The 20,731-nt window shown below is 37.1% G+C and overlaps 1 protein-coding gene across 2 annotated transcripts in view; it reads right to left on the bottom strand.

Annotated features, from left to right (window-relative positions):
* Window positions 1-7,186, bottom strand: part of KLC1 (kinesin light chain 1) — a 29,009-nt gene extending 21,823 nt beyond the window's left edge. For both annotated transcript variants that reach the window (XM_009583299.1, XM_009583298.1), the window contains exons 1-3: window positions 6,926-7,186; window positions 3,798-4,028; window positions 1,596-1,674 (exon numbers count right to left, since the gene is read on the bottom strand). In XM_009583299.1, the coding sequence (XP_009581594.1) occupies window positions 1,596-1,674; window positions 3,798-4,028; window positions 6,926-7,186 (571 nt within the window). The remainder of the gene's footprint in view (window positions 1-1,595; window positions 1,675-3,797; window positions 4,029-6,925) is intronic.
* Window positions 7,187-20,731: the final 13,545 nt, after the last annotated feature.

Raw genomic sequence — 20,731 nt, 5'->3', positions numbered from 1 at the left:
CTACAGAAAGGAACATTAACATAGACAAGCCAAACACCTGCAGAAAAGCTCAAATGATTTGTCCTTTTTCCTTTATTCTCCTTGTCTAAACATACCAATTTTTTTTGTTACCCTTTGTTTGCTATACCAAGGAATACTTAAGGTTGGCACATAAAGGATTAAAACACCTTGGATGCCACTAATAACAGCTGCAAGAAAAAAGGCACTGAGTCATCAAAGCCAGTGTCAACCTTTAGGTTTTACTTACTAACTCTCAGGGTTAGCCACTTATTTTCCAGTAGCTACTAACCTTTGGTTGTTGCAATCCCCACCCTCCCACTCCCTCCAAAAATTTACTACCCTTTTTCTCTTCCCCTGGGAGATTTCTGGGAAGATTGAGAAAACTACCTCTTACTCATTTTCATTAAATTCTAGACAACACACAGGGTAAGGGCTCTAGCTGTGAGCCTGACTTTCTTCTCTCCTTTCTATTAAGCAAGAAACACTCTCACAGCAAGTGGAAGCCTTTTTATGTCAGTGGAATCATACAATTCCAAGCCTACATCCACAATCACTGCCTACCAAAGCACTGAAGCATTTAAGTATTTTTCCTGGAGGTCAAGGAAATTACTGAAATGTCAACTTTGTCTTCTGTAAAGCAAAATAAGGTAGATTGACTACACAGGTATATAGACAGCTTTGCCGTTTAATTTTCCTACTACAAAATTCTAGGGAAGGAAGGATGGAGTTCATAGTCAACACTAACCTATTCTAAACTCTTCAAGTCTTCCTTCCATTGCTGGCTATGGGTACCATTACCATGCTATCAAGCATGCAGTGTATCTTGTGTATGTGCCCATAAGGAAATTCGAAACTCCACTGATTACAAAGGTGGGACCCTTCAGACATTTTTTCTGAAGTCATTTGTCTACTAAGAACCATTATACTACTAGCACACTGCATATACACTACAATATCAATACATTATACACTATCAGCTTTACACCCATGCAAAGAACATTTCACTAAGCAAGCCTTACCTATTAATGGCTTCTTTCAACCACACTACCATACCCCTACCTCAAACTTCACTGCATATTCATTAGTCCTTCTGAGTGAAGACAATACTTCTAGAATGAGTAGTAAAACTAAGGAAGACCACCTTAGCAAAGAACAAAAGATTATATGAGAAAGACTTCATACTGAAACCTGCCCCAAAATGTTAAATCGGATCATTAAAAAGGTCATTAACAGAACTCACCATCTGTGCAGACCATCAAAAAGCTTCAATGTTTCAGAATCTGTCACAGTCCCTTGGTACAAATCTTTTCCATTCTGAGGCCCACAGGAAAGACCGTGGGACCAATTTAGTACTGAAGTCGGTCCCAGGAACTTTACAACAGCTAGGTTAAACTCTCTTTAAAAAACTAAGCCCCAGTTCTATACATATCAATGTACAGAATGTATATCAATGGCTGGTTTCTTTATTCTAGCAGAGGCATTCACCACTCCGCTGTGTCCCAGAGGACCCCAAGCATGGATTCATTTTTGCAAAGAGCATCTTTATATTCTGCATTGCAGAAATACACTAACATTGTAATTTGAAGTGCACTTACTTCCTTGTCCTTGGTCATCTTCATCATTGGGAAATAAGTCATCCAAAGGCTCTTTGGTGGAATCCGTATCTTTATCCTCCTATACAACAACCCCAAACCCAAACAAATTGTTACACTTAAATCTAAGGCATAAAGGGACAGTCCATTTAATCAGCAACATTAAAGGAAAACCCCACATCCAGAACTCAGGAATTGCCAAGAATAACATCTCTCATAGAAGTTTAGTGAAGGTCTTATGTTCAAATGTATTTACATACTCTGTCCCGAAACAATACAGGACACCTTCAGAAGAGCCAGGAATAGAAATCAGGTCTCCTAGATTTCAGTCTCAATTTAAGCACACAGGAACACATTTGCTATTATTGCAGAGAGTCATTATACGTAATGAAAAGTACTCAGTGAAGAGTAAGCGCTACTGAACACAAAATTGTCCACTGTACTTTTTTTAGTCAAAAACACAGTTAGAAATGAGCAAGGGAGAATAATAAGGAGATTCATTTCTTGAAGGAGAATTAAGTTGCACCAGCAACTTTAATTCTGTCACCTCAATTTCTGAGTACTCAACTTCTGCACAAATAATAGATTTTGTAGTTGTGATCTGTAAGGTTCAAAAAGAAAAAAAAACACTTGGAACAAAGTTCCTCTGCAAGAGTCTCCATCTGGAACAATATTAATTTCTGCACAATCCATCAGTATATATTGATTTTAAGCCTCCAAAGATCATTCTAAATCCCACAATCATGTAAAATAAAGAAACAGATCATCCCTCAATCCTGTTTCTTAAATGTGGAGTCTACACAATATAAATAGTTGAAGTTCTCAGAAATGTTAATCTTGGTAAGGAGAAAACCCAGGAGCAGAACACAGTCCTATTTTTCTGGCTCTCCATCCTTTTTCCACAGATGAGAAAAAAGCAACTGCTGCTGCTGGCATTCAAGTTCAATGGTGGCAAAGTGGGTGCTCTGCAAAAACAGCAGATTGATGGGACTAGGTCTCAGATGGGAAGTTCATAATTTTAAGTGTGCTGATTCCAACCTCACACTGCGTATACTCAATTGACTATTTTCAAAGGCTAACAACAGAGACTGTCCATATGGTTAGTGAAACTATAAAGATGCTTTGCTTACTTTGACCCTATTTGCCAATTAAACTTCAAATAATGGTGCTATTTAGGCCATCTGCAGATTACAGTTCAACAATTAGCACATCAAAATCCCAATATTCCCTCCTCCTGCCTCTTTTCTGAACAGGCTTCACTGGCAGTATTCAGCTACAAACACCAACTCATGAAATAGCACTGAAAAGTTCCGCGTGCAACTGCCAAAACTACTCTCACTACTGACAATATGTTAAATAGGATTTAGTCAAGCAGTCGGTTAAGCATGACTAAAATGCATACATTTTCAACCACTATGTGGCTGAAATAATTGGTTATGAAAAATCATTCTTTCCAAGACACAGCTGAGAAGGTCTGAACACACAAAATGCGGTATTTCTCTACAGTGCCATCTAACTTAAGAAAAGAAAATTAAAGGACAAGAAGGGCAAATAATTCAGAAGTCTTTTTAAGTGATAAGTTACTTCTGTAAATTAAATTTTAACCATTTTCTCTCTGAATCTAAGAATATGTAACACAATGGGCTAGCTAAACACGACTAAAAACGTGCAGATGATCACAATGTCTGGCAGGTGGTCATGAAAGGGGATTCAGCAACATCCTATCCTAGCGTAAATTCTCAACAGATATAAAAGCTACACACTGAATTTACTACAGGAAAATTAAGTATTTTTCTTGCAGTCAAAATAAGCCAAGTCCGCTATGTACTTAGAACCTCTAATAGCTTACATTTCCCACTTATTTTAACTGTTGAATTTAGAGAAGGAAATTTTTGGCTTGAAGTTCAGTTCTTCATATTTTTTTAAGCTAGTATGATACTAAATAAGTATTTATGGATTTTGACCCTCATATGTATTTTATTATCTACAGACAGTAAAACATTTACTCTTTTAAAATAAGAATGAACCGAACTCTCAGAATCTTTCTGCAAACTATGTGACACTGGTACAAGGTACAAGTTTATGTCATTAAACATAAGAGACATTAGAGACAAATAAAAAGCTTATATCTATAATTTCTTGGTAACTAGGCAGATTACCTCACATATGTAAATGTAAGGTGCTTTTTACTATACAGCTACTTACTGATGGTGAAATATCATCGTCATATTTTTTTAATTGATTCATGAATTCTAGGTGTTTCTTCTCTTCCTCCAGTTGAGCCACAGATTGCTCACTTTTCTGTAGTTTCTGTTGTGTATTGGCTAGTTCATCCCGTAGCCACTGATTTTCCTGGCATAGCCGGCGAACCTGAGCACGCAATTTCTGTTTCTCTGATTCCACTGCATTTAAGTGATTTGACAAGGCCATCATTACCTGAAAAGCAGAAGGAGTCAGATGACATACTTCCTCTAAAATGCAGTTCTGTATTTAACATAAAAGCCTTTCATTATTTAAAACCTATGTCAGCGGTGAAATCTGGTAAGCATTCAGATTTCTCTTCTTTATACATCTGGTTCTCACTTTTCCTCTGAACTTTTTTACCATTTGTTCAGCCAGAATTAACCTACAGGAACTCTTTACCAATGATTGTTTTCCATAATGCTATCAGAAGTCAAATTGTTTCAGAATTCCCTGAAGATTACATATAATCTTAAAATACATGAAAAATTTGAACTAGGATTTAGATTACTGAAATGGAAATCTTTGTTCCACTAACATGAAATGGAACATTAATACTTTTAACTTGAAGGATCACAAAAATAACCTAAGAACTAACAAGGAGTTCTAATTTAGCAGCTTTCAGACAGAAAAGGATTCATATACGTGCTTACAGTTCATAAGGATGAACACCTCAGCATAACGATAACATTTCAAAGGGACAATTATCCTACTGAGATCTGAATGTGCAACTGAACACACAATTTATATAAGCACTTCATATATACATATCATAAGCTTGAGTGTACAGACATCCAACACATTACATGTGTTTGAACAGTCACATTAAGGACAATAAACAGAACAGCCATAAAAGCAGTCTACTTGGATTTTTTTTTTTTGCTAAGCAAAGCTAAATGAAAAAGGAGCTTGTTAAATGAAAGCCAACCACTACATACAGAAGATACTCTCCCTTCACTGTTTATGTAATCTCCCACTGATACACATAGAACAGCTGATAGCAATCCCAGGAAGAACACCTTGTAAGAATGGGCAACTGGTGATAATAAAAATCTTCTTTTAGATGAGTTTGACATGCCCAAGTTATTAGTATTTCATCTCCTCAATTTTATGTTTCTTTAAAACAAAGTTACTTTGAAGTGTTTTTAAACAAAATATTTCATGTGAAACAGATGGTGTCCTTAGTTGAAATTTCAGGTTTCAAAAAAAAAAAAAAAACCAAACCCAAACACCAAGCCTTTAGAAACTACTTTTTCGTATAAAGGTAAGATAGAACTCCAGGTATAATTTCCTAATACCAGTCCAAATCTCCAGACTTCAACACCTACCTATTTACATATTCAAAATCGTTAATAATTTAAATTACTTGGCCTATTCAAACGGTGGCATTTGTAATATCAGAAAGTATATTTAGGAAAGTTGTGACAATAGGGTCAACATATTCAAACAACATTCTACAAGCCACAATGGCAAACTAAAATCCTTTGTAATCCTATTCTTTAGAATTAACTGAAAGAAAAGTTTGATTACTTCTTCAGCAAAGTCAGTTTCATTTTCATGGAAATAACACATGTCATCAGACCTACATCCGTCACAAAACATCTATAAAATATTTTCATATCTTAATTTAAACACTGCAAATAAAAAAAAAAATACTACATTGTTGCAACCCAAAGCATGCAGGGAGAGTAGGCTTATCAGGTCTGTGAGTAATAGTCTGAAGCGTAATTGCTTTCCTAACAAAGGCAGTAAATGCAGACTTCTTGGCTCCTTGCCACACAGTTCACAAAATACCATGTGGGGCAAAGAAGGCAATAGCATCTGCAACTGAGGCTGCTGAATCCCATAGTGCCAAGGATCAGAACTAACTTTGTGGAGTCCCAATACCATGTCAAAGTTAGGAAAGAGAAGCTACTCATTCACTCACAGATCTTCTACAAACACCCATTAAAGGTAACTCAACTATTGCAATTTTATTCCATGTATCTTCTAGTATTTTCTTCCAATACAAGGGATCAAAGCTTGTACAATATACTAAGGCCTGACAGTCTGTACCATAACGTCCAGGGGTTCTACATTCCCATGTAACCCATATTTGTTCATTCTCTCAGGCCTCAATTTACCACGATCCAATGCACACAACTTCCAGATCACCGAATAATAGCAGCTCGATCCAGATGAGAAAACTGAGCACAGTTATAGACCAATATAAAGCCTATTAATATAAAGTTAACTCACTGGCATTTTCAACTCATTTGCAAACACTCTGCCATTTTATATTGATGACTCTGTCACATTATATCGTTTCAGGTTTTTGACCTAGTACAAAATACCCTAAAGCTGGACTGTAAATATAGTCCTGACATCCTAACTTAACATGCATATTCTCACTCATCTTCTGCTGACGATACCTTCATCGACTAAGACAGTTCACAGAAATTAGTTCAGAGTCCTTTCTTTAACGCATCAGTGAAAGTTTTTCAGATTCTGGACTTGATTCTTAGCCTTTAAAATGTTTTTAGATTCAATTTTGTTTTAGTAAAATGTTCAATAAACATTAGAGATTCTTAAGCTCCAGGAACATTGTGAACTACTATAAAGAATCTCAGAATCAAGGGAATAAAAATATCAATTTAAGGTTACAGCAGAGCTCAAAGGTTGGAGCAAATTCATTTATTTGTGAGACCTCTCTATGCAATAAATCAAAGTTAAAATGCCAATGCTCAGTTCTTGAGCTGCTCAAACATTACCTGCCTAATGCTGTGGAAAAGTCTAAACAGAAAATAGCAGCTTTCTCACTGAAGTACAGAGGAGTACTTTAATACTGAATGCATAATTAGTTCTGTAACACAGCAAGACAGGCAGTACCTACCTCTAATAAGTAAAAGAGTCTTTTTCCTTAACATACAATAACAACATAAATGTCCCAGCACATTGCTAATATTCAGTAAGGCAAATGTAAGTCCATCAAAACTGATCTCTGTTTACTTCAAAATTTCCAATTATAGGTCAAATAATGATCTTTCATTTATTTTTTTTACACCAAAAATTCATTCAAAGTCTGAAATGCTTTATTTCTACTGCAATTTTACCTGTGCTTCACTAAGGCCAAGCTCCAGCATTTCCAGTGACTTTCGAATCATGTTTGATTTTTCTTCAACCAGATTAGTTTCATCATCTTTCTTCAAACACTTCAGTGTTTCAAGTAAGCTCTGTAAAATTGAATTGTGTTCATTCTTCAGTGCCTCTAGTCCATTAATCACTTGCTTAGTTTTGGCAATGATTTCATCTTGAGTGAGCTTCTCCAACTTCTCTTCCTTTAAATACACCATTGTGGACATGTTTTCATACATTCTGAAATGGAAGAGTACACTAGTTAACCCAGAAGTAAAAATAAAATAAGCAATTATCTATAAGTGAATAAAGCTTTCCTTTAAGAAGTCATTAAAACATACAAATTTGAAATGTATATTCAGAATGTAATGATATTTTTGCACAACTTCTACAGTGTTTTAAGTCCTGGGTTTGAACAGTGTTTCAAGTTTTCCAGCCTCTATTTCCAGAGTTAATAGTAGCACTAACTCATAAGCCAAACAACAACCGAAAATAAAATCTGTATTACCATACAGCAGAATAATTTCTAACGAGCACTGAAGCATCAGGCTGCATCTCCAGGATGTGCAAAAGCAAACAAAGTAGCTGGTGTATAAAAGATACTGTAATATAGTTATTTGCAGGTGCCACTGATCTACAACTATCTTTACAAATATCCACAAACTAGAGCTTGGGGAATTTGAAGAAATACCATCCAACCCTCTAAAAGGGTTTATCAATCACTCAATCATGAGAAAAATCGTCCTTTTCCAGTAAGAAGGAAACATCACCTTCATCCTTTTTCAAGTGCTACAAAAGCTATTATCGCTACATATTTTGAAAATAACAACTGCCACCTAAGATTACTTTTCATTCATTTCTGTAACTCTACAGCTACATATAGACATTCAATTGTCTACCGGTCTAGATGCAGCCGTTTTGATGAAGTTGCAACAGCTGTCTCATGCTGGAAAAAATGGTTTGTATACAACCCTTGCAAGAAACATTTCACTGTGCTATTTTGTCAGTACCTCAAGCACTACATTAAGGCTAGCAAATTTCTGGATGTTTGTAAACACCTCTACCAAATGCAAATGAATACCCAAAAAAGTTCAGAAACTCAGGTAACTTTATATATGCTGTTACTGAAGTGACAAGTATAACAATGTAAAAATACAAATAGAAGACACAGAAATCACTTGATCCTTTTTAAATGTCACCAGAAAAATGTTCTATAATGAAAACAAAGAATTGAGGAATTGCTCCTTTATACTTAAGATATTTATACCTCCGAGTGTATCAGGAAGTATAAATTAGAATAAAGTAGGAAAAATTTTTGAAAAGCAATAAATTATCACATCTATATGAAGACACCTGGGGAAGCTTTGACAAACTAACATTTAAAATGAATTAGCTAAACTGTATTAAAACTTGGTACAGAAACAAGTCTAGTTTTAGAAGAAAGCCCCAAAAAATTACAACCACTTAAATCTTGAATAAGAGTGCTATAAGGAACATGCATATATGCACCACTTCCTGACAACAGCCAAAGGATGTGCTCTTACGCTCTTGTATTACATTAAAAAAAAAAAAAAAAAACCCCACAAAAAAACAAAACCACAACAACACAAAACCCACACACCTTGCTCCTTCTGTTTATATACACTCTAATTACCCTCTCTATTATGACCTCCTGCAACATGATATGTAACAGGCATGCCCGTTTCTCACAAAAGAGCTGTACACGACACTGTTTATTTTGTAATAATCCATTGTCTGAAAACACAGATAATTTGGGGAAGCAGTGAATTTCATTTTACCACAGTTTAATACAAGAACTTCATATTCACAAATACATGTAATACAGAGCATATACATCTGTATATAACATCTAATCTAGCATGGCATAAGAAATCAACTCACCAAAACCTGATGAGCAGAATGACATTTATAGATTTCCCATTTATAACCTAAGAATTACTACCCAGAATGCTTAAATGACATTTTTAAAGCACATACTCTCTAAAATCGTGTATAAAAATGAACTGCAATTTAAGGTAAGCCAAATTTGTAAATAAATGCTTCTAACATGCACAGTCATGTATGAAATTGTTATGGATTATACTAACTTCAGCATACAGCTCAACCCTAATTATCATTGGCATGCCTTCAATTAACAATTTCCATCCTGAACGCAAAGAACTGAACCTTTGATCATAAGGAAATAAAAACAGGAGAGGACATCTAATGAATAGGGACTTCCATTTTGTATTAGAGAAGTTTCGAGAAATATGATTTTTAAATACCTACTTTTTTTCTACAACATTCCAATATAAGTATGTGATCATTTGTCTGTCTTACGTGAACAGTGGTACCAATTCCTTCTGAGTGCTTCAATATTTTGTAGTCATTCTACACCAAAGATGGAAGGCAGGTGTGTGCATGTATGTATATGATACAGGTATAGATCTTGTTTAAAAAAAAATCATACATTTTAACCACCACAGTAGAAGTTAAATGAATTCTAGGTGATGAATACAGGTAAATTAACAGCCATTCACTGTTATAAAAAGAATACACAAAACCAAGAAAGTAACACCAAAAACTACACTAGGCCTTGAAATGGTCATGCCTTCATGCAAAAAGAATAAAGTAGCCTGGGAAGTACCTATCCGACATATGAAATCCAGCCAAAAGACATATCTGTGTGCACAATTACATCTAAGGTGTGAAATGGACACTAATTTGTTACTATAAGGGAAAAAGGTTGTCAGATCATAGATAGAATCAGACACACAGCTCTGGATGAATACACTGAAGTTGCAATTAATGAAGGCTAAGCCAGCACAGAAGCTTTTGAAGAAAGTAAAAGCAGGTTTAAACCCAATGGGGCAAAAACATACTTAAAGCCCGTCACAACAGTAGACCTGCTTTACAAATACAGGCTTCTTGTTTCAATCCGGTGTGCCAGACTTTTAAGCCACCTCATTCTAAACCAAATGTAGCTATAAGGTTTCACTGCCTCAGAGCTACCAGTACAAGCAACTCTACTGGAGCTGGTGTCAAGTCAAAAGCTACATCAAGACACAGATTGATTTCAAGATCCATGCAGCCAGGGAGAGGGTTTCTCAAGTCTGCTCTAGTGAAAATCGTTAGAATCCTAATCTCTCCCACTGACAGGAAAGGAATAAATCTTTCTGCATAGGTTTCGTAGGGTGCCTATTTAAACGATCTCTGTATAAAACACTACAGAAAATTTGGACAATGTTGTTCAGAGTTTTACAGATTGTGCTTGGGAGAACAATTTAGAAAACGGGAGGATAACAAACATGTAACTTATGCTATCAGATCTGATTCTTTGTAACAGTAAGATTAATAAATAAGATCTAATATATTTTAAGAGTAGCATGGAGGTGTGGTGCTATTTCCATTTATTTTTAAAAATATATTTTACAAAAGGGCATTACCTATTCATCAAACAAGACCATATTTGAATACCTAATCATACAATTAGTTTTGCACACCCTAAGGCAGCAAACCCCATACAGGAAGCAAAAAAGTTAAGTTTGTATGCAGGAAGTAGTCGTGCATGTATACAGAGGAAAAGAGACAAAACCTACCATGCCTTTCTATTGTCACTTTTCAGAAATATTAATTCTTTCTTCCTTCCTACAGAAAAAAAAAAGGCTTCTTAAGCTCCTGTCAGTTTTATCCTGCATACAGTCCACTGCAAATTTTCCTGTCACAGGACAGAAATTCTAGATTCACACACTAGTTTTTAATTCAGTGTGCAATTGAAAACAAAACAAAAAATTAAGATGCACAAAGGTTTAGTTGGAAAACAGAATTTTGCATGAGGGGAAAAAATATGCAATGCAGCCAGAGTTACAGACTAGCCAGCTGGCTTAAGCAATTTATGTATCGTATTAAATATGTGCCTGTGTAGTATTACCTAAGTATTACCTTCCTAGTTTATTTATCACAACATAGACTATGCTAAAGTACAAAAGTCACTTAACACTTTCCAACACTTAAAAAAAAATTACACAATTTTCTTCAAACGCACAAAAATTAATGAACTTGGACAAATCAACATAAAAAGCCCTACAATGACACCTACTAAAGACGTTTTTGCAGAATTTTGTAACATGAACTCCAATCAAAGAAATGCATTGAAAATAGAAAGAATCTGAACCAAAGAAAGCATAAACAAAACAGAACCAAGCCTACTGTCTTTCAGTCATGTAACCGCTGGGATAATCTCATCATATACAAATGAATTAAGTGTCTGTATCTTTAATCACTTTAAGTATTTTGTTATTCATAAAACTGTGAAACCAACTGCACTAGTAATGCTGACATCACAATTTGTGCCTAAATTCTCCTACGGACATACACACATCAGAGCTGGCTACTTAAGCTCTTCAACTTGTATTTAAGGATCTCTTAAACATAAAGAGCTTCTCCTACTCAGCTACTTTAAAGTGTCATTCCCCTGCAGATCGCCTCAAAGAATTCTTGAACCAAAACATATAATCATATGAATCCTTCTTTGCACAGGGAAACTTATCAAGGAAGAATATTTTTCTGAGAAACCCACAAGATTTTTTTTTCCTTGACTAAAGATTAGCATGGGTCCTAAAGACAAATAAATAAATAAGTAAACAAACAAAACAGTTCTAATTTTTTATTTTTATTTCCTTGTTATGTATCCCTAAGAATTCCCTTTCTCAGTATTGATATTTTCATTATTTAATAGTGAGATTTCAAGTACTAAAAGCTTGGAAGATAAATTTTTAATGTATTTAGTGTCTGATCATTACTGTTTTAAAATACAATTTAAAATACAACTAAAAAACCAAACTACAGTCTGTAAACTGCTGGGACAAGTCAAATTCTCACTAAATTTTCTCCTTTGAATATACAGATAGCAGGCAGGATAGCTGAAAATTATGGAATAATTTGGCTACATACAAGGAAGAGTAAATAATCTTCCTAACAGTAAAAGCTACAAGAAGATTGGCTCAAGCCATACCTACAGGCCCTGTCATCTACAAGCACTGCAAATTCCACAAAGATATAGTATGTACTAATTTGAGCTTTTTGTATCTCCAATATGTACCTATCAGCTCACTGTTTCGTAACAATAATCAGTCTATTCAGCGCTTTTACCCCTAATTTCACTCTTAGTTTCTCCTTAATTAAATGGCAAGGCTCAGTGTCGTACATCTGGCATGCACTTGTTTAATTTTGTATTGGCTACAAATACAAGTCATTAATTCCCTGCTCAGACCAAGAACACATCTCATTACATCATGGAATGCAACATATTGAAATACTATGAGCTGCTTTAACTGTTAATCTTTATAATGTGGAAAACTCCCTTCTCAAACAATCCTCAAAATATCACAAGCCTTCCAAGCACAAAAAGAAAATCACCAACAAAGGCAAGAGATGAAAAACAGTCTGCCAAAGGACACGAGTAGTATGTCAAACACTACATTAACTGCACCCCTTCCTAACAAGGCAGCTCAGCAACACACACTAGTCAGAATGGCAAGGATGAATCGCCCACAGATGTCTTTCATATACTTAGAAAGGTATCTGTAAAAGGACTTGGAGAAGAAACACTCTAGTTTGAATATATTGCTGTTACGGTTTACAGTCAGAAATCTGCAAGTCTGAAAGAACAATGGTTACTTATGTATTTTTTTTAATCTAAGATGTTAATTTTTCTTTCTCTGTGAGGCTATTTCTGCTACCACAAGTCATATTCCCATACATAAGGAAATCTATAATCTTTCTCTTTTTGTTTGACTTGCCCTCCGTTTAACTAAAAGGATCCCTTACACTCAGGAATTTTATCCCAATACATTCATCTCTAACCCACAAAAGAAACAGAGTAGCTTTTTCCTCTTGACATATTCAGGACTGTAGCTGAACTGCCAATGCTACCTATCACGCTTTTCATCATACTATATTTGAATCCACATGAGCCTCTACAGAATAGAAAATCTTGAACTGCACCTGCAAACAGTGTCCTGCTGGAGGTCAGACTTAAGGTACGCCTGCTGACCCAGTTCTATAAACAGAATACTGCTGCGCTTCCGTACTGCCTCAGGTTTCCAAATACGTGATCTCAGAAAGCGTCTTCACAATTTAGCACACATGTACACAAGCACCCTAAAATTTAGCACGCATCTACCTTAAAAATAACTCAGTAAGAACAACTAGTGGCACATTCTGGAGGCCTCAAAGCACATACGAAGATGGAGTTGCACATGGAAAGCTGCCCAGAGGAAAAGGACCTGGGGGTGCTGGTTGACAGCCAGCTGAACATGAGCCAGCAGTGTGCCCAGGTGGCCAAGAAGGCCAATGGCATCCTGGCCTGTATCAGAAATAGTGTGGCCAGCAGGAGGAGGGAGGTGATCGTGCCCCTGTACTTGGCACTGGTGAGGCCGCACCTCGAATCCTGTGTTCAGTTTTGGGCCCCTCACTACAAGAAGGACACTGAGGTGCTGGAGCGTGTCCAGAGAAGGGCAACGAAGCTGGCGAAGGGTCTAGAGAACAAGTCTTATGAGGAGCGGCTGAGGGAACTGGGGCTGTTTAGCCTGGAGAAGAGGAGGCTGAGGGGAGACCTCATCGCGCTCTACAACTACCTGAAAGGAGGTTGTAGCGAGGTGGGGGTCGGTCTCTTCTCCCAAGTAACAAGCGATAGGACGAGAGGAAATGGCCTCCAGTTGCGCCAAGGGAGGTTTAGACTGGACATTAGGAAAAACTTCTTTACTGAAAGAGTGGTCAGGCCTTGGAACAGGCTGCCCAGGGAAGTGGTGGAGTCACCATCCCTGGAAGTATTTAAAAGACGTGTAGATGAGGCGCTTAGGGACATGGTTTAGTGGGCATGGTGGTGTTGGGTTAACGGTTGGACTTGATGATCTTAGAGGTCTTTTCCAACCTTAATGATTCTATGATTCTATGACTAGTAACCAACATTAAGCTACCAAGAAGTCCTTTAGAACACACAACGCGTTTGAAAAAAGAATTAACCCCTTGGAGTCACTTTTTCTATCAACTTCCAGCTAGTAAGCATCTGAATTTAAAAAACCTTACTGTGCTCCTTCTGCCAGCCTTCAACTCAGAGCTAAGCCTGAATGCAGAAGACCGCCCTACCACTTGGTTTGAAATGAAGATATGCAAAGTAAATATTATAAAAAGGACACTTGTTGTCCTTTAATGTCAAGGGCACATATCCTAATAAAAGCACAGAACCATGTTTGTAATTTGACCTACAACGTTAACACCACAAGACAACTATGTTGGTAAGCAAACTGGACAAACACTCATACTTTGTAAAGGTTTAGCATTTATAAAAGTAAACCCACGAATTTCTGAAGAAATGCACAATAAGCATAGAACAGCTTGACTACAAAGTGTAAAACACCAAAAAACTTGAATACTGGCAGAGATTTCCACCGGACTAACATGGCTGTTGCTTTTCTATTAAGTCTGCCAGGTGCAGCCTACTCTCCACACCACCATCAGTGGGAAGAGGCTGCATGGCCACATGTTCTACCCCGACATCACAACAGCATCCACCTCTGAAAAACACTGCCTCAGATTCTAGGAAACCCCAGTGGCTATCAATAAGCCCATGCACTGCGTTAAACTATGTTTAAGTGAAGAGGATTATGTACTTGTTTAGCTGAAGAACACAGCCACTGTACATTTGCCTTGATAAATCTTGGGATCTTTAAACATTGCAGCCTGCTATTAAAAAAAAAAAAAAAAAAATCATACCTTTCAGGGGAAATCTTTGGATTCTTTGGAAAATTAAGAAATTACTAAGGAGAAAAGCAGGCTAACAAATTATATTTGCTAATAAAAGAGATGATAGCAAAAATAGCTCCTATAAAACCTGTAGAGCAAGGGTGATGCTGACAATTCTCTTTGAGAAAGCACAAGCTATGAAGATTTGCAGTGCAGTGCAGTCTTTTTATTTAGATTTCTATAGCACGCTACATCAACACTAATGAAGCATATACTGTTTCTTAGCAATCACGTCTGCATTCTTGTAAGTAACGATCTTAACACTATTTTGAAATAAATACTTTTGCACATTTCAGGGAAAACTGCCAAAAAAACCTTCAGAGTAATTTCAACCTTCAGCCTTCCTTTTTTTGTAGCAAGTAAACTACTTCCATTAAAATTATGACTTCTGCTGAAACACTTAATTCAGTAAAAAATCCTTACACAGTATAGAAGTATTCAGTGGCATAAAAGCGTTCTGTAACTACACAGATTATTCTTTCTCTTAAAGAAAAGGTTATTATGGTGTCAATCCCTTGACAGTACTCCACTGAATAAACGCTAGCTACTAGTTAGCGTTTCAATTTTCATGGTACAGTCAAATCTGTATGCTTTTCACAGTAGACTATCTAGATTACTTGCCAATCTAACTATTTCCAAAATCTCTTTTAGATTCAACCATATCTGGAATTCCATAATGCTGCAGACCATGGCTAAATCCCACCTTGCTCTTCCTGCTCACATACTGCAGCAGATAGAGACCCTGAGATGATACGGCTACCCCCATTATTTGTGTAAAAGGAATCAAGGAAAAGCATCCTCTTTCTGGCATATCTCACCCACTACATTTTACCTTTCTGAAGTACTAAAAATAGATAGCAATTAAAACAGAGAATAGTGACATATCCTAAAATCACAGTGGATTACTCTTCCTCTGAAAAGTGGCATCTGTTTGGATCCTACAATCAGTCCGCATGTATCATAAGCATGTAAGAGAAGACCCAAGTCCTTCTAACATCTCAGGTTTCAAATGAAGCTGGATGTAAGAAAGATCCTTCTATGCATTTGTTATCACATCAGAGATTACTCTTTGTCAAAGGCGAAGCAAGTGCAAGAGAAATCTGAGAGATGTGTCTCTCTACAGGCAGTTTAGTAGACCCAGTCAGGAGTCTAGAGGAACTACACCAAAAGCCGCACTTTCAAGAAGGTATGTGCTTATTAACTCTTTGTTAATCAAGGTCACTATCATCTGTTACAGGTTGGTGGTACATACCTTCCTTACTCTAAATCTGAAACAACATACTTATTAAATATCCTCAGACCTGTGGCAAGATCAAAACCCCATTCTTTTCCAGAATAATAAAACTGAACACAAACCTCTTCCGCTGTTTAGTAGTCTTGGGCAAAGAGCTCTAATGTCAGCTTGTTAATTTTAGTTATGTCCATACAATTTCTGAAGACAGACAGACTGCAAATCGCAAAGTCTCCTACTCCTTGAAGCAAGGGAGTTGTCTCTTTTTTTGTACTACTGCTGTGTCAACAGCAAACAGCGTCTGTTGATCTTCAAAGCTGGCACTTCCTTAGTTTCTTGTGAGCACTAATAAACACTTCCAAGCAGCCACCAATGGACCTCAAGAAAGCAGAGCATTTTGCCTGTTCACTAAAACACTGCCACAACATACCAGTCTGGGTCACACAGGATTTGCCTTGTGCTTATGACCACAAAGCCCACCTCACTGGATCATTTTAACCAAATGATCATGACTATATTACGAGTAGTTACATAAAGACAGAATAAACATACTTAAATGCATCAGAAGGCAGAAGTTGAATCATTTAAAAAGTCATTATATTTACCCTTAGTTATTAAAAATGCTTGTCAAAAGAATCAAAGATACATCAGGAAAAATCAAGGCTAATTATTAAAAGAAATTGTATTGTAGTTCCGAAGACATGCTTCATAAATTACCTACTTTAAGTGGATTGAAAGGAAATTTTGACTGTATTTTTAAAGAAATACTGTCAAGACAGTTTGAGTTACAAATCCATCATCATTACCAAATTCCACAGTTTTTACCGTCAATATTCCAAGAATCTACACTTATTTCTGCGTGAAAATGGCACTTGGCTCTTCATGGACTTGCCAACTTGTGCAACCATGTCTTCAGTGAATCTTGAGTCTTGATAAGACATTTTTTAACAGACTGATTCTAGCTGGTGAGAGTGTCTCTGACACTGGAATAGAGAGATACAGTAACATCAAAATGTTTTCGAAGTTATTTGTCTTGCAATTTTAAGGCTGTCAATATGTAGACAAAACCTTTTTTGAGCTTGACTCTAGTTCTTTCATTTTGCATTGTTATTTTTGGACAAGAACTGCTTTATTGACTAATCAAAGTAAGCAACCATTTATGCTATCCATTTTTCTTAACTCTAAATAGCACTTAGGTAAAAGCACAGGCATGTTCCCATCAAATCAGACTTCCATAATACATTAAAAACCCCATCAGCTTCCACTTGCTAACATCAGACCTATAATCTTAACCAAATCTACTTTTTATGGCATACCTATAAGCATTAAAAAAATGCATGCAGGAAGGGCAGAGAAGGCCATATCTTGCCTCATGTTATTGGATCTATGTGAGAAGCTTTGTGGACAATTTACTGTGAGTACAGATCTATGATGCTCTTACACGCTCGAGGATATTGAAGAGAAGGGTTATTTAAACCAAAACGAGAAAACCAGCAATTTCTTCTGCAGACATAAAAGGAACATCCACTAACATCGCTTCAGCACACACCAGCCTTTAGGTTTAACAAATCCTTAAATCTGGTTTTGAAGCTATCTAACAGTTTACATTAAGATGCACAAACTGTGCAGAGTCTCCCTTCAAGCTTTAGGAGAAAAAAAGCTTATCCTTCCACAAAAAAAAAAAAAAAAAAAACAAACACCAAAAAAACCCCAAAAAACACCACTAACCTAATTCTTCCAAAATGACTACAGAAAAAGAGTTGCACAATTAAATCGTTCAGGCATTGTCCTTAATATTGAGAAGGAATTAATTCTACCCCATTAAATATTACATCAAAATTGACACTTTCGATGGCAATCACCAGTTATCAAACAGACTAATAGTTTTTTTTACACCTTACAAATTTTATTTCATAGAAAGCATAGCAAATGATGCAATCATCCAGAAAAACAACCTCGTATCATTCACTTGTTTCTTACCGACTACAGCAGAGAGCTGTTTTGCTGTAAGACTAGAAATAATTTCCTTGTTAAGTACTCCATAATCTGCGGGGCTTACTCAGATGGTCTGAACTCTACTGGGCCAGGAGATACAGAGCAGCATAGCAGGCCCTAATCCAGCAATTGACAAAGGCACCTTAACAGTCAGTGCACTCACACCTGAGGATCAAACCATAGTTTTAGGCCCTCTCCAGTGATCTTTCACATTCATGATTTATCTTAGCTAGTGTTGGGGCACTGGGTGCTCCTTTGGGACTCCTGAAATACTGGCTGTGGCAACAACACTAGCATGACAGTTCCCACCATCCTGCCGCAGTACACCACCCTTCTGGTGGACTGACACAGAACCAGAGCACACATTAACTGGAAAACAGACACAAAAGAAGTAAAAAGTTACATTTTTAACCACCTTGCTTGGATAAATCTGTTTTGAAAGCATACCCCTACTGAGGATGGCCGAACAGTCACTTCCTAACACAACTGTGCCATTAAAAGCAACGTATCATGCACTTGCAAGCATTGCTCCATGTGCAACCAGACTACAAGCTGAGAGAAAAAAACGAAAGAAGAAGGAGGAAAAAAAAAAAAAAAAAAAAGAGTCAGCAAGCATATTTCCAGGCCATTTGTTAACACAACAACTGGGTGGGGATCAAGCTTCAATGGCCACACAAACTACAAGCAGACAGTGTAATTCAAACCCCACTGACTGTTGCTTTCAAAAGTATGCTCTGCATCTTTGCCCTCTACTTGCATTCTGCACAAACTCCAAACCTATAATTTTTTTTTTAAGTTAAATGATGTATTCTAACAGCAATACTTTAAGTATGCTCTAAAATCAACATGCAGCATATACTTTTAACTTAAAAGTACTGTGAGAGAAATTGATACGAACTGAATAAGAAAGACTTAAAAGCAGAGTAATTGAATCATTAATCTGCCTTTATCTCTTTCCTGAACAATGAAAAGGAGATGTAATAAGTGACAGCAAATTACTGGGACACTGAGTCAAAGTCACCCTGTGGTGCCTCTTGCCTTTTCAAAAGATACAGGATGGATAACAAATCTTTGAAAAATGAGGACATCTGGCTAAGACACCTATCAGCACCATAACAAAACATTACCTGTCATCTCTGTTTTTTTGAATGCCCACCAAGCACCAGCATTCTGCATTCCAGAATGCTCCCATTTACAGAACCCTACGGTGCAGTTTTATCACACCCCCTCTGTTAAACGTAATTCTGCCTTAAGGTAGGCATAGTGATCAGGCTCCCACACCAAACCTTCCCAATATATACCACTCCTCAAAATTAACATACCTTCCTGAGGATTCATTCATTCATACTTCTAGTAAGACCTCTAGGTCATTATCACATGTGCTAGCATACTGCCAAACATCATCATGACTCCTGCACCCTTCCATATTTCAATACAGTAATATTAGTTATACTGAATGCAACTGGGCTACATCCAGGGAAATGGTAAATATAAACAATAGTGCATTCTTGTATCTTCCACACATTATTGCCTTCTATCTACAGAGGAATTTAGAGACAGAAATGCCCATTGAATCATCTGGTCTGGCTTCCTGCAAACACAAGACCATGAGCATTCACTCACTAAGGCTATGGTTAGACACAGTAATGTGGTAATGCTTCTCACGCAGCCATACATTTCATGCTCCATCATGCCAGCAGAAGCACTCCTGTCCATAATAAAACAAACCAAAGATACGCGCCTTTTACTGGATTATTTTTCAGTCAGAGGTGAGGGGACAGAAAAGGAAAAGGTCCAGGACACAAACACAGCCAAAGTTCACCTATTTCCCCATGCTGCCATGCAGCAAGCTGTGTTAACAGAATGAGGACATGAACAAGCGGCAGGAGTGTGGAACTACATAAACCAGCACTGAGACTGAAGAAAAGTTCAACTATATCCTTAGAGACTGATTATATATTCCTATTCTGTCAGCAGAAACATTTTAGGAGGTTACTGTCCTCCTCCCATCTCAAACCTGTAACCTCCCCTATACCCTCTAGATTGCCATCCCACTAGCTGCATTAACCTGACTACACAGAGCCACCCTCTACACTGAGGTGGGGGGCAGGAATCCCACTTTTTTAACCAACCCTTCTCCCTCTAAATACACACTAAATATGATTGGGGGCAGGGAGGAACATCCCATTTAAGCACATGAACAAATGGAATGTTAAAGGTGAGGGTTTAGCAAAACCCACTCGTGGCAAAGACAACAGGGATGAGGGAGTAACTGCAGTCTCTCTGAAATGGAAGCTGCTCAAGCTGGGAGACAGATAAAACTCTGACTTTTCTACACTATTCAGCCTGACATTGTTTGATAAAGGAAAATCCCTAAAAGCACTCAAACACAACATTCTATTCAAGGGGGGAAAAAAAAAAAAAGAAAAAAAAAAGCAGAATCACTGCCAAGACAGAACCCCTCCTCCTCCCCTGCTAGTCCGTCTACCTGTATGACATGCTTTGCAAATTATTCAACTACCGTCAGCTTTTCTACACTATTCAGCCTGACATTGTTTGATAAAGGAAAATCCCTAAAAGCACTCAAACACAACATTCTATTCAAGGGGGGAAAAAAAAAAAAAGAAAAAAAAAAGCAGAATCACTGCCAAGACAGAACCCCTCCTCCTCCCCTGCTAGTCCGTCTACCTGTATGACATGCTTTGCAAATTATTCAACTACCGTCAGCTGGAAGGAGCAAACTCAAGATATA

This window comes from Fulmarus glacialis, unplaced genomic scaffold, assembly GCF_000690835.1.
Source record: "Fulmarus glacialis isolate BGI_N327 unplaced genomic scaffold, ASM69083v1 scaffold18718, whole genome shotgun sequence".
Classification (NCBI taxonomy): Eukaryota; Metazoa; Chordata; class Aves; order Procellariiformes; family Procellariidae; genus Fulmarus; species Fulmarus glacialis.
The sequence above is the reverse complement of the archived record's forward strand: the minus strand, read 5'-3'. Positions and strand labels throughout refer to the sequence as shown.